Source organism: Camponotus floridanus, unplaced genomic scaffold (genome assembly GCF_003227725.1).
Source record: "Camponotus floridanus strain SB8 unplaced genomic scaffold, Cflo_v7.5 scaffold67, whole genome shotgun sequence".
Taxonomy (NCBI): Eukaryota; Metazoa; Arthropoda; class Insecta; order Hymenoptera; family Formicidae; genus Camponotus; species Camponotus floridanus.
This window is the reverse complement of record NW_020229835.1, coordinates 603,134-618,411: the sequence shown is the minus strand read 5'-3', so window position 1 is coordinate 618,411 and position 15,278 is coordinate 603,134. Positions and strand designations below refer to the sequence as shown.

The window sequence follows — 15,278 nt, the reverse complement described above, 5'->3', positions numbered from 1 at the left end:
GAAATTACAACTAACAGTTATATAAATGTTACTTGATGTTTTCTGGGAACCCATACAGCACAGATCATTGCTGTTACATTGCAGCAATATTACAGAAATATTGCAATATTGCTGCAATGTTCTGTGCTGTACGAGAATAACGATTATATACTTATTAATTGTAATTTCCCACTCAACAATCTACCTGTTACATGTCATGTAACAGTTACATAACATGTAACATTTTTATTGTCGAGTGCGAAATTACAACTAACAATTATATAAATGTTACTTGGTGTTTGCTGGGACAGCACAGACCATTGCAACAATATTGCAGCAATATTGCTGCAATATTGTTGCAATGTAACGACAATAGCCCGTGCTGTATGGGCGCGTGCCTAACATAATGCACACGTGCATGCCGGCGAATTTTGAAACAACGACGCGTCGCGTAGTTCCGGCCGCCATTGCTGAGGAGACGCCACCGGTCGGCCAATAGCGTCGCCCCTCGGACGGTCGTCGGTCGTGCGCGCTTTTGTGGGGACCAGCAGGCAGCGGGGGACCAGGGTGCTCATTTCCGTTTTCGATTCGACGTCACCTCCAACTCCGAAAAGCCCGTGTGTTTTGTGTTTCTTTCGGGCCACGATGATTATTATCGCTAATTTCACGTAAGTAAACTCTGTCGACCCCGTCCCTCGACCTCGCCTTGGCCGGCTCGCGCGGACTATCGCTCGACTATCTGGTTGCGTGGCCGCGAATCCGCGCGAACGCACGCCCCGGCCCCGAGGCTCCCCTTCCCGGGGGACGGGGGGGAAGAGGACTCCTCTCTTCCCTAACCCGACGAGACGACGTCGGACCCCGGGATCTGGAGCGACTCCTGGGGATCGTTCGACCCAGGTCGGACCCCCCTCGTCCCCCTCGTTTCCGGCCAGCCGAGGACCAGTCGACCTCGATCCACCCCACGGGACGAGTCGACCGGTCGAGAACTGGTCGTTGAAGACCCGGGCACCCGGTATAAACAAAGTAAACGGCGTCGGTCCCTCGGGATCCCGACCATCCTATTGTTCTCGTGGTCTCCGAGGGGGGCATTCTCGGCTTGTCCCGTTTGGCGCGTGGGGAGGGGGAAGAGAGACGAAGGGGCGTCTGTGGGCGGTCGAGCCTCGATTGTTTCCTCGGTTTTTTCTCTCTTCCTGGAGTACCTGAACGCGTTAATCGCCCTGGAATGTCGACCAAGCACATTGACAGATGATAGTTATATATATTTGACCTGAAAGCTTGACAAGCCAGCTTTTTTCCTTCTTTGCAGATTGAAGCTTTTGACACTGGAATTGAGTTTCTTCGGACATTAAGGCAAACACACATACACATACGTATATAAATAGTCTTCAAAATATACCGACGTAGCAGAGGAAACGCATTGCTGGTCTTACGACGCAAGGATAAAGGAAGATCCAGGAAGATAGCGAAACACATTCTCCGCATAAAGAGTAGTAATTGAAGACAAATTAAGGTGCGGAGATTGGTGACTGCAAAGCGCAACTCAGGAATATCGTAAACATGGGCATTCAAGACTTGCAAACTTTCCTGGACAGCAATTGCGTGCAAGGTGGATCCGTGCCTATAGATTTGTTGAAGATTGCACGTGTGGTTGCGCAAAAGTCACAACGTAATCGTGTAATTAAGGGACAACAGTTGCACACCTTTGGTAAATTCAGGCTAGTCCTTGATGGAGAGTGCTGCTTGGATCGATTATACGGTGGATTTTTCTCAGGTAATTATAAGATGATGAATCTCACAAGGTTCTCCTCGTGAAGTTGATATACAGAGCAATTATCTGCCTTTAATCAAACTGTATTTTATTTAAATTCATGCGATATGGTTTTAGCACACTGGTGATTGGTGACTAATATAACTTAATGAGAACTTAATAAAAACTTTCGAAAAGAAAGAATTCATTATAAAATTTTATCAAAATATAATTGAATTGCATTCAATGCAGCAGACTAATCGAACTATTAGAGTCACGTAGACAGACAATAGATGAACAAAATTGTTTTGCTAGAATATACAATTGTAAATGTCAACACACGTGTATCAAGACACAGCATGTAAAGCAAGATGCTCCGATTGACGACGAGTCGATGATCATTGAAGACAATGGCCTTCATCGCAAACCTTGCGTGATAATATAACATATTATTTTAATCATGTTATAAAGACACTTGAAAAGTTTAATTCAGAAAGACAGTAAAAATGACTTATATTTTCTATCAAAATTATAAACACGTGCAAATTAATAGCCGGCAAACAGGCGAGATTTAAAACTTAATCGTAACATATATTACTTTAAAAATAGCACTGATATAAAATATTTTCTGTTATTATAATAAACGTTTTAATTATTGGACTTAGAAGAAAGAAGGAAAGAAGAAAAAAGTAGAATTTATGATTGGGGAATAATAATTATATATTGAAGAATAGTGATATGATTTGCACTATTTTTAAACAGGAAGGGACCCTAATCATGCAGTGAGGGACCAGATAAATGACGATTTTGTAGCCAAGTTTTATGTTCATCAATACTATCCTAATATGTGACATATCGAAATATATCTTTTTCAAAACTGGTAACGCGATCATCTTATCATGTATATCACTTTTCGTATTTTAACATGACTAAAGTGTCATTAAACTTCTCCACGCATACCTGCATTTATCACATAGGTACGCATTTTATCAAACATTTATTAACAATATTTTTTTGTCAGTACAATATTATAATATAATATTTTATAATATTATAATATATATTATATTATTATATATATTATATTATTAATATAATATTTTATAATATTATATTATAATATTTTCATTATTATGTGTTATATTTTATATATCTTTACATCAAGAGTAATGAATGATAAATTGAAATATTGAATTGATAATCTCGTCACGAATTTTGAAAAAGATATATTACTATATTTATACATATGTGTATTTGTCTCTCTCTGCAATATATAATAAGATAGCTTTTTGCAATAAATTTTGAACGGATTAAGCCTTCGATTAAATCTGTTTCAATTTTGTTTAATAAATCACATATTTGACGTGCTTATCAAACTCACAGATTGGGCTTGCGGCGGACAGTGGAATCGCATGCTCCAGTTTCTCGCGGTTCTCATACAAGCGATGGAGATGTCAGGACTAGAAATAGCTGTATTCTTTAATGGATGTTTCGAGCCTCTCCGGCGAGCAGATTGGGTACAACATCAATTGCAAATGCGTGCAAAAGTTAACAATGTAAGTCTCTGCAGTTACGCCATTGGATCGAATAGAGAAAAATGATTCAGATGATGAAAATTGAGATTTATCAAATTATTGTACTAAACTATTAAGGTCCTGAAACACATAACAACGAAAGGTACGCCGCCGCCGAAAATCTGGTGGACTCCCCCAGTATGTTTAAGGACAAGCTTACGCATGGCTCTTAGGCATTTGAATGTCACAGTTGTAAGTTAACAAACATCTTCATTTTTTAATCATATTTTTGCACTTATAATCATCACACATTTCAAATTTTGATTGAAATGTAAAAATATGTATGTACAATAAGTTTAAAAATTATTAAACGTTGGCTAAATCAACAATATTAATTTTTTGACAGTTGTGTAGCATGGACGACCATCACCAGGAAGTCATTGCGTATTGTCGCGAGAATAATTACAATGGGTTGATAGCTGATGATGCAGAATACGCTGCATTCGACCCTCCACGATACTTTTCGTCTGAACAATTGAAGCTTACATACAAGGTATAGATGTGTTTAGCAGGGTTGGCAAAAAACTTGTTTTTTTTTATTTTAAACAAAAAAACATTGTTTTTTTTTGTTTAGAACAATGTTTTTGTTTTATTTGTGTTTTTAAGTAAAGTAAAAATAAAACATATTTTTAAAAAAAAGTATGTTTTAAACAAGCAAAAAACATAATATTAATAGCTTTGATCTGTGTAAATATTTAAATTTTTCGCTAGCGTTAAACTGTAAATAACGTTGCCAAAATTGACAACGCTATTAAAAATATAAATAATAAAATAAAAATAATAAGATGGATATTATTTTAGTAGAATATTTATTTTTGGATATTAAATAACAATCAATACAATAAAGATTACTTAGAAGATATTAATTGACTTTACATTTTACATTTTAGCATTTTAAATTAATAGTACATAACTCATAGCAGGTCAATAGTTCTAAAAAAAAGTTCTAGTTAATAATATTTAATATAAAATCTTTGGTTCCTTTCCTATTCTTATTAAGTAATCTCATGCTTAACTCTCAACATAAATTATAAATAAAAAATAAATAAAAAGTCACAATTCTTCTTTTTAAAAGAAATTTTTTTTAGAATTACTCACCTGCTATGAGTTATGTACTATTAATTTAAAATGCTAAAATGTAAAATGTAAAGTCAGTCAATACCTTCTAAGTAATCTTTATTGTATTGATTGTTATTTAATATCCAAAAATAAATATTCTGCTAAAATAATATCCATCTTATCATTTTTATTTTATTATTTATATTTTTATATCTATATGTTACACAAATATAGATAAAAAACTAAAAACACTAAAACAAAAACTTTTTTTCAACATACATAATATTAGTTTTTGTTTGTTTTTTATTTTTTTTTACAATTTCTCTTTTCCAAATGATCATATATTTTATTTACGATATTTTAAACGGTTTTAAATAATAGTTTAAAACAGTTTAAAACAAAAATGTTTAAAACAGTGGATACTGTTTTAATCAAACAAGTTTTAATCAAACAATTTTAATCACTGTTTTAATCAAACAGTTTTAATCAAACAGTTTTAATCACTGTTTTAATCAAATAAGTTTTAATCAAACAGTTTTAAACACATTGTTTAAAATATGCCAATCCTTTTTAGCAATAAAATAGCGAAAATTATTTTTTATAACAATAATTTACAATATATAAAATTTCTCTCTTCTTCCAACAGGGTTCTCTTGACACAAAAGAATATATGCTCTCTGAATTCACTAAAGCCCTCAACATACCATCCGACAGGCTGTGTATACTAGCAGCTTTACTTGGCAATTACATATTGACCGAAAGTGACTTGGCTGATTTCTACAAGAATCATAACATTAGTACTAACGTATTAAACAAGACGAGCGTCGAACAAATGATCAAGACGATTGCAAACTTTGTCAGGGAACTTTCGTCCGTAGAGTTGGATGTAGTTTCGCAAAAAGTCTTCGGTTCCACCTCGGACCCAAGGTGTTCTAAATTGAGACAGTCTGTCCAATATTATTTGAATGGAACAAAAGAGGGATTTCTACACTATAAGCCTGTGAAACCAACAAGAGGTAAGATAGCATAAAAAAGAAAAGTTTTCTTTAAACTATTTTCTTCTAAGTATTACAAAATATTTAGAAAAAAGAAACACAGGGTGTTTTAGACCACCCGTACCACCCATTTAAAAACTAGAGAAGTGGTTATTTCAAAAAAGTAAAAACATTTTCTTTATAAATCAGGCGCTCCATCGAATAGTGATATTTTCAACTTCTGGTTCCGGCCGGAAATAGGCGGTTCAGACCGGAAGTGTATTTTTTTAAACGAAACCCTTTATTTTTCATTGTATATTCTTGTAGCTTACCTCGAGAGCTTACCTCGAGAGCTTTTCAAAACATTATAATAAATTATTTTTTCATGTAGTACTTTTCGAGTTATGAGACTTGAAATAATTTCTTTATTTTACATAAACTATAAAATATCCTGTAAAATATTCATTTTTCGATTATCTTACCTTAATACTTTTATGTACAAAATAATGAGAGAAATCAATTGGGGTAAAGAAAACATACAGTTGTTTTTAAGAAAAAATATGGAATTGTTAATTGCAAATTACATATTTTTTCTTAGAAACAACTATGTGTTTTCTTTACCTCAATTGATTCCTCTCATTATTTTGTACATAAAAGTATTAAGGTAAGATAATCGAAAAATGAATATTTCACAATATATTTTATGATTTATGTAAAATTAAGAAATTATTTCAAGCCTCATAACTCGAAAAGTACTTTATGGAAAAATAATTTATTATAGTGTTTTGGAAAGCTTTCGAGGTAAGCTACAAGAATATGCAATGAAAAATAGGGGGTTTCATTTAAAAAAATGCACTTCCGGTCTGAATCGCCTATTTCCGACCGGAACCAGACATTGAAAATATTACCATATTCGATAGAGCGCATCCGATTTATAAAGAAAATGTTTTTACTTTTTTGAAATAACCACTTCTCTAGTTTTTAAATGGATGGTACGGGTGGTCTGAAACAACCTGTATATTTCTATATCAATCTCTTTCAGTTCACAAATTAGATTCCAAGCCGAGCTCACAGGCTCAATCGAATCTGTCGGACACGCCATCAGCCTCGGAAGGTGATTCCAACTTGGAAACATCGAGATTCGCGTCCGAAACTCTGGAGAGCGAACGCGAGAGTTTGAACGCGTACAAACAGGCAACTGCTAATGCCAAAGCAGCGCCGCAAATTGTGATCGATCCACCCGGGCTTCAGAGTCACGGAGACTCTGATAAAGACGCCATACGCACAGAGGATGAACAAAGTATACCAATAAAACAGATAAATGCGACTTGGCGGTTTATCAAGAGTTTATTCTCTAACTAAACATTCGGAATTCTTCCAACAGGTGATGGACACGCCATCAACGGTACTCACAATCTCCTGATTAGCTCGTCGAGTTCGAGTAGTAGCTCCTCTGCAACGTCACCTTCCCACGCAACAGCTGATTCTGCGAGGCAGCCGGAAAAAACGGCCAATATCCCCGTCACATCGCCGGAGGTCATGCGTACCGCTTCGGAGCGTCATCAGAAGGGACTGATGTCACCGTACATCTATCAAATTCTTATCGCAGGCGAAATCAAATTGCCAGTTCTGTTGGAGGATGAGAACCATCGCGAATTCCCTTCCATTCACGTGATTTACAGACCAATCCGACAAATGGTATATGCGATTCTGTTCAATCTTCATCATCGGATGTATCTAGCTACAAAGAGTAAAGAAAAGGGTGGTAAGTATCATACATTAATTTTATTTTTTATATTAAATCCTAATTCTGCGCGAATTTCTGCTCACTAGACAGCGAGAAAGTCGAAGTCCCAGATGTGATAATAAAGGAATGGGTATGGTCCAAGAGCAATCCATATCAGACTCCAGAATTGGTGAAGGCAGAACAGATTGGTTGGGGCGTTCCCACAATACAACGTTTATGGTTTGGGTAAGCAATTTATCTATTCAATTAAGTCGAAGAAATTCGCATGTAATTATTCAATTAGCGTTGTGTAAGTTAATTTGTTAAAATTGTCTGTAAATTGACAAAATTTCCTGTTCTTTAGCACAGTTATCGATGATAAGCGGCGTAGACTTAGGGGATTCCTAACTTGCATGAGGTCGGACACGCCTCTCATATTAAATACCTCATACGTTCCGCAACATCTATTGGTCATGGCTTGTGTCTTGAGGTAAACATCGGTTACAATTGTTTTAATCTAATTGTATAATTCATGTCTATATTATTTTTATTGGAAATAATGTAATCGACCAAAACTAGCCAAAAAATTTTTATTTATCTATTACAAATAAACAAAAAAAAATTTTTTTTGGCTAATTTTGGTCGATTACATTATTTCCAATGAACCTTTGATTAATTGATTAGCGATATTAAGATAATTTATAAAATTATTTTTATTTATTCATAAATGAAAACTGAAAAACTAATCAAGACCTAAATCAATCCTAGACGGATAAATCTTTGATATCTTTTCTTTCGCAGATACATCATGTCTTTCTCCGACAAGATAAAAATTCTACGCCGTCAAGAGCTGGATGCCTTCATCGCGCAAGCTTTCTCACCAGAACTTATGAATGCTCAGTATCTACAAGATCTGCAGGTAAACTTGAGTAATTTTTACAGCTGTTAGCTTCGATATTACCTCAGCAGACCGACGTTTAATGTATCATTGGCGTATGTAGCTTCCACTAGTGACGTCGCGCGGAGTACAACTGGCTACCTTGTTCATGGCTGGTATAGAGACCGCGCTATTAGCGAACGACGCTTGCGGCGCACCGATTCCATGGTTAATGTGCTGCCCCTGGCTTTATTTCGACGGTAAATTGTTTCATCATACGCTCGCTCGTGCCACTATTGCCAAAAATCTACTGGAGCTCTGCAGTGGCCACATTGACCGCGTGGTTAAAGTCGAAAGGATGAGGAAAGCGATACTCGAAGGAATTACCCCGATGTTTGCTCGCCCACCGTTGCCTGTCGCACCAGGTGTGTGACCAGATTCTTCATATTTCTTTAATGAAACTTACTTCTTGAGTCTATGGCGACATTAGCCAAGGGAGAAAGTGTTGGTGAAATCGTAGCCGAATTGGCAGAGCACTTGTTTGACTTCCGGCGAGTAATTAACTTTGTTCAATGCTTCTCTCCCTCTCTTCCAGTTTCTTTAGCATCCTACGATCTTTCGTAGAATGTTTTCGAATGGAAGTAGAGTAAAGCAGCTAATATTGCTTCGTGAGCTCCACCGATATGGCCTCACGAATCTCAAAACTGCGACAAAATAAATCAATAAGTGCATCTCTCACACGTGAAACTAATGTTTGGAAAAGATGGGATAGTACAAAATTAATAAACAGAAAAAATTCACTTGTAAACACAGTTTATTCTTATGTACAGGGTGTTTCAGATCACCCATACCACCCATTTAAAAACTAGAGAAGTGGTTATTTCAAAAAAGTAAAAACATTTTCTTTATAAATTGGGTGCGCTCTATCGAATGGTGATATTTTACACTTCTGGTTCCGGCCGGAAATAGGTGATTCAGACTGGAAGTGCATTTTTTTTTAATGGAACCCCCTATTTGTCATTGCATATTCTTGTAGCTTACGTCGAGAGCTTTCCAAAACACTATAATAAATTATTTTTCCATAAAGTACTTTTCGAGTTATGAGGTTTGAATCACTTCTTAATTTTACATAAACCATAAAATATCTTGTAAAATATTCATTTTTCGATTACCTTAATACTTTTATGTACAGATTAATGAGAGGAATCAATTAGTGTAAAGAAAATATACAGTTGTTTTATGAAAATATATGGAATTGTTAATTGCAAATTACATATTTTTTCTTAGAAACAACTATGTGTTTTCTTTACTCCAATTGATTCCTCATTATTTTATACATAAAAGTATTATTATTTTATACATAAAAGTATTAAAAGAGTAAGATAATCGAAAAATCAATATTTTTCAAGATATTTTATGGTTTATGTAAAATTAAAAAATGACTTCAAGCCTCATAATTGGAAAAGTACTTCATGAAAAAATAATTTATTATAGTGTTTTGGAAAGCTCTCGAGGTAAGCTACAAGAATATGCAATGACAAAGAGGGGGTTCCATTTAAAAAAATGCACTTCCGGGTCTGAATTGCCTATTTCCAGCCGGAACCAAAAATTGAAAATATCACCATTCGATAGAGCGCACCCGATTTATAAAGAAGATGTTTTTACTTTTTTGAAATAATTACTTCTCTAGTTTTTAAATGGGTGGTCTGAAACACCCTGTATATGATGAAAATTAATCGTTTACAAGTAATTTCTATAAAACACACACGCAAAGTATTATTTAATTTTATACTAATTTGTTTTATATGTATAATATCTCGTGTATTTGTCCACATATTAGTATAATATTAATATAATATATATTAGTATAATATATTAGTATAATATATTATCGACTCATTGATACATGTAATAACTTTACTCTTTATTATCACAGGTATTCGCGTATCAGTTCCCTCGAATATTCTGCCTGCTGGTTGTCCTCCGGCCATTAACGAGAATCTGATGCGCGGTGGTCGAGGCAGCGGAACGATGCAACCTCAACGGGGTCTAATGCGACGTCCTATCCCATCGCGAGGTGGTCAGTTGGAGATCGCTGGAGTGGTAGTGGGTCAGTGGGGCCCGAATTACGGGCAACCTGGTCGACCCATGCCACAACCGTTGCAGGGTCATCCTCGTGGACGAATTCCACCGCAGGTAGGATATAGTGGAGTTGACACACACTAGGCTATATGTGTATACATATATATATGCGTGTTTGCGATACCATAATATGTATATGGTTCCGTATCGTTGCGTGTATATGGGAGAATGTAAGGAGCACACGATGACGATATTCTGAACAGATTTTAGGGGAACGTTCGAGATATTGAATAGTCTCGATCCGCTTTCGCTATTTAACGTCGCCAACGTGCATTTAGGAGGGACATCACGTAATACCGATTTAACGCAGATTTAGTCGCATTATACATTTTATATAGTTTTTATACATATACTTATATATATATATTAATTTTTATATGTATAGACGCGTCTCCGATATCAGGTGGAAATGAATTAAAAAAACAAATCATGTGTATCTCCGAGAATTTATATATATATATATATATTAAGCAGTGGAGGATAATTACATTTATCATATATTATGCAATTTTGTGCATGTTATTTCCTTACTACGTTTAGAAACGTTTATGAATGCAAGTATTTTGACATTTGTATAATACTTTCTTTTTATAGCTTTGCAATCCTGTATTATCGCATTTGCATGTTTTTTGTATGTAGTATGGACACTGTTATAAAATAAAGGTCTTTATATCTTTTAATTCGGAATATTTTAACTTGTGTTCCTTATTTTAAGTTTTATTTCGATAGCTCGATTGAATGTTATGTACGGAATAGCTGGCTGAATCACAAGCAATATATGTGTACGTGAAGTAGTTTATATTTAGTTTATATATACATAGAAAAAAATCATATATATTAGATGAAATTGTATATCCATTTCCAAAAAGTACCTTACTTATTCCAGAAATATTGTATAATATTTATAAATATTCCCTTTATTAATTGTTTATGTAATTCACGCTATGTGTATGTAATTGTTATATTAATTGTTTAATTGTTCATTTATATATTACAAATTTCTCATTGATATGAAAAATATGATAATTTAGAAACGCTATTAAAATCATCATTAATCATAGACTCAAAAAAGATTAACAGAAAGATACAAGTATTTATTTAAATGAAACAAAGTGAAAATTTATGTAAATTATTTATTCGTGTAAATGTTAACAATGCATTGAAGATTTTCACAAATTTATTCAATCATATATATATATATATATATATATATATATATATATATATATAAAATAGAGCTCATCATTTATCCATAAATTGCCCCCTTGTAAAAGAATTATCATATGATATATTATAATTTTCTCTTCCTGTTTAATAATTTATACAAAAAAATGTCGCGCGTGTGTCGCAATCTAGATGACGATTTTGTTGCAGGTAACGTCTATTGGTGGGCTCAAGTACGGTCTTCCCCGTGGATTTAATCCGATAAATCGGCCGACCTTTCAGACACGCGGGACCAACCGTGCCCCGATCGCCGGACGTGGAAAGAAGACTCAAATGAAGGTAAAAGGATCTTGTAGGTATATAAAAGCGAGAAGAATAAATGTCGGGTACGAATAAATGAGAATCTTAATTTTCGCCTGTCGGATATCCGTTTTTATTGTTGAGATGTCATTAAGTCCTATAAATGAATATCTTTCCGCGTATGTTCTAATAAGACACTTTTCACTTGACGAATGAATGCATCTTAGTTTATCGATATTTTAGGTAACTGGCAAGAAGAAGACTGCTATTAAAAAGACTACTACCGAGAAAAAAGACGGCAGGAACCGTGGTACCATTAACGATGAAATCACAGATTATAAGTGAATATCTCAAGCTTCTCTCTGTCTAAAAAAAAACCGCGTATCGTAGAGCTAAAGATTCTTCCTCGCAAACCTGAGACTTTTTATTTTCTCGTTCAGTTTAGCGCAAAATTCACGTCACTTGTAATTTAATAATATATTTAATATATTATTAATTGTTCTCCTAATTAAGATTTTCATTACAATTAATCTAACATTTTGTCAATTCGTCCGTTATATATAGAAAATTACATGATTCACAGCATCTCATTCTCTATTTCAGCGAAACTGAAAGCGATGACGCAGCTCGTGGAGTGTTGACGAAGGACGCACTGCCAGTAGCAGGTCAGTTTGATGACGCGGTGGAAAATGGTGGTAAAGGCATGGAAAAGGGACAGGGTGATGCACCGCTCGTCGCTCCAGTGGCCACGGAAAGCTAGATATTATCGGCGTACAAAGAGAAAATCTCACGAAAATTGTAACCACTTCCCGACCATGACTTAAGACTGCTAACAATCTACGTATATGTTCTATGAGCGATTGTGCATTAGTAACACTTGAATATCCATTTCTGAAATTGTCACGCGGAAATCTTTCTTGGTAATGTCATTATCAAAATGTAATCGAAAAAATATTCACAGAAAGATTTATATATTATTAAGCTGACGTCAGACTATGCATGTACTCGTCATTCGTAATTCGTAATGGTTTGCGAAAATCCTGCGTGGATTCTCTATTCGCAATCGATATTTGCGATTTATGACTTTAGCGTTTATTGACAAATAGATGTCCATTTCGTTGTCGATTTGAAAATTTTCGTTTCATTACCAATTTTGTTCATTATAATTGATAATTCAGATTGAAAACAACAATTATAATTGATAATTCAGATTGAAAACAAAGAGATTATTTTATGCCACAAAAATGTTATAAAATGTAAAAAATAATATTTTGTTGGATGAAATCTATCATTTAGAGGAATATAATAATATAAACACATACAAAAATGTATATTATGCATACATCACAACTATTTATTATATATAAATAATATATTTATATGTGATTGTACATATATACATGGATATATTATTATATTCTGTCAACAGAAAATTATAGATTGTCAAATTTATTAACATTTGAAAACTATTTTTTAATATTATAAAACGACAATTCTAATTCTAGTTTTATTTTGCAGAGAGAATATGCAAATACATGATGCGAAACTTTAAGTTTGACAATGAAATGGATGCTTTATACATTTATCTCAATGCATAGTGTAGCGCCAGCTTTATGTGTAATGTTGTAAAGAAAGTTTTCTTATTTTATTTTCATTATCTTATTTTTCAGACAATTTATTTTTTATTATTCAATATCAGAAAATCTTTATCAAATAAATAACTGCAATGTGTGATTTAAAAACATATTTACTTGCAATTACCTGGCTTTATTTAAATTAAAATTTTGTAAAAAATATATATATATATATATATATAATATATATATATATATATATATATATATATATATATATATATATATATATTTATATATAATATATATATATATATATATATATATATATATTACAAAATTTTAATTTTTCAAAATTAAAACTGCATATTTGAGGATTAATATAAATATTTGTCAGATGAAAGGGATTTTCGAAGCATCAATGGCGTTATTTAAAAGCTGTCTGTTTCCTTAGTGTTACTTGCACAAAAGCTCGAATGGGTCCAAAATATTGAAATATTAATAAGAGACGAGAGATCTTTACTCAAACTGGTGAGTCCCGGTACCCCGGTGACACACGGTAAAGATTTTACCCATTTTTGACACGATGACCTCACTGCCAAACATACTATTCTGTATAAGATATAAAGAAAGAGACAAAAAGACGAGAAGAAAAGAAAAAAAAATCGTGCTTGTACTAAAAAAAAAAAAAAAGGGGAGAAGAGCGAGCAAATTTCGCTCGCATTATTACTCGACTGATTACGCGTGCGCTAATTTTACTACTCAAAGAACACAAATCGTCAGCTGCTATAAGTATTTAATTCTTAAGAATTATTTTTTTTACAAAAATATATATTTTCCGGTATTATATGAAATGCTCGCTGTGACGTTATCTCAGTGATCCGATCTGATCGATGAAGAAAGTAGTTCGACATTACGCGTACACAGATTACACATATATACATACACGCTGTACATTACACGATTATTGACTTTTGTAGATAAGAACGAGGCCAGATGGAGCATTGAGATAGTCATTAGCATATGGAGACTGATGCTTTTCATATAGGTAAAATATATATTGATATATATATATACATATTATTTAGATTAGAAAAGATTCCCACGCATATGCAGTATATTATACGTAAGTTGTGCCTGTGTACGATGCATGAATGTATTATACTTGCGAGTACATGAGAGCAATTGTACGAATTGTAGCGTGTGTATGAAAGTAAGAGGGAGAAATGAAGAACGAGAGAGAGAGAGAGAAAGAGAGAGAGTGAAAGGAGCCACGATAATGATGTACATAAACGTGGCACGTTATGCTGTTATGAATGCATATGTAACCTAGGTCATATATTTATTTGCGACGAAAGATTGTACGAATGAGTGTGTCTCGAGCGAAATTTGTGGTTTAGATACGATAGCGTTTCTATCTCGAGAGCAGACTTGAGGCTTATCGTGAGGGCTTATATAAAAATGTTGAGAAGAGTGATTTCTCTTACGGTATGCCTCATATTGTTTGGAAAATATGCTACATTACGGCTACATACGCGAGAGTTTACAAGTTGTTGATTCGAAATCATTTGTGGAGATACATACCTGACTAAAACGTATATTTAATTTTCGCAATTCAAGTGTGTTGAAGATTTGTTTGTTGAAAATTCCATGTTTAAGTTTGACAAAGGAAAAATGATGACACGTTCGAGATACATTATTGCCCTCCTAGATTAATTGTTAAATACGAGATTTGAGAAAAAGAGAGGATTAATATATATTACGTTTGAAAAAAAAAAAAATCACATCTTTTCGTACGCGCACGTCTAGTGTAGCATATTTCGAGAAATGTTCCTCCTTTAATTGTACATATGAACAGTTACTTTTTAGAAGTGACGAGTGTGATTGATATATATGATGTATATACAGAATCCAGGTGCGTGTGTGCTTATCACGCATCAGGGAATAGGAAGCGATTATGTTGAAAAAAATATACTATTTATGCGTAGAATAGTCTAAAAGACTTTCTACCAAAGATCATCGGAATTTAAGAGAGAGAAAGAGAAAGAGAAAGAAAGAAAGAAAGGGTTTTCTTTTGTCAGTAGAAATGATATATAACAACAAGATAACAAGACAGCACGACAGAACACGATTATTAAAATAAGTACCGAAGAGAGGGATGA

The 15,278-nt window shown here is 33.9% G+C and overlaps 1 protein-coding gene across 3 annotated transcripts; it reads left to right on the top strand.

Annotated features, from left to right (window-relative positions):
* The first annotated feature begins 469 nt into the window (after positions 1-469).
* LOC105254161 (constitutive coactivator of PPAR-gamma-like protein 1 homolog) lies at positions 470-12,771 on the top strand. 3 transcript variants are annotated; one of them, XM_011262667.3, is made up of 16 exons: positions 470-647; positions 1,286-1,750; positions 3,110-3,282; positions 3,379-3,492; positions 3,647-3,793; positions 5,006-5,375; positions 6,376-6,633; positions 6,718-7,098; positions 7,167-7,305; positions 7,424-7,549; positions 7,861-7,978; positions 8,061-8,361; positions 9,873-10,132; positions 11,453-11,581; positions 11,786-11,883; positions 12,146-12,770. In XM_011262667.3, the coding sequence occupies exons 2-16, from the start codon at positions 1,537-1,539 to the stop codon at positions 12,300-12,302; spliced, it is 2,985 nt and encodes a 994-aa protein (XP_011260969.1). In that variant the 5' UTR covers positions 470-647; positions 1,286-1,536; the 3' UTR covers positions 12,303-12,770. The 3 variants fall into 3 exon arrangements, with proteins under 3 accessions (XP_011260969.1, XP_011260970.1, XP_011260971.1); XM_011262668.3 differs by lacking the exon at positions 11,786-11,883 and having other exon boundaries at positions 12,146-12,771; XM_011262669.3 differs by lacking the exons at positions 11,453-11,581; positions 11,786-11,883; positions 12,146-12,770 and adding an exon at positions 10,282-10,515.
* Positions 12,772-15,278: the final 2,507 nt, after the last annotated feature.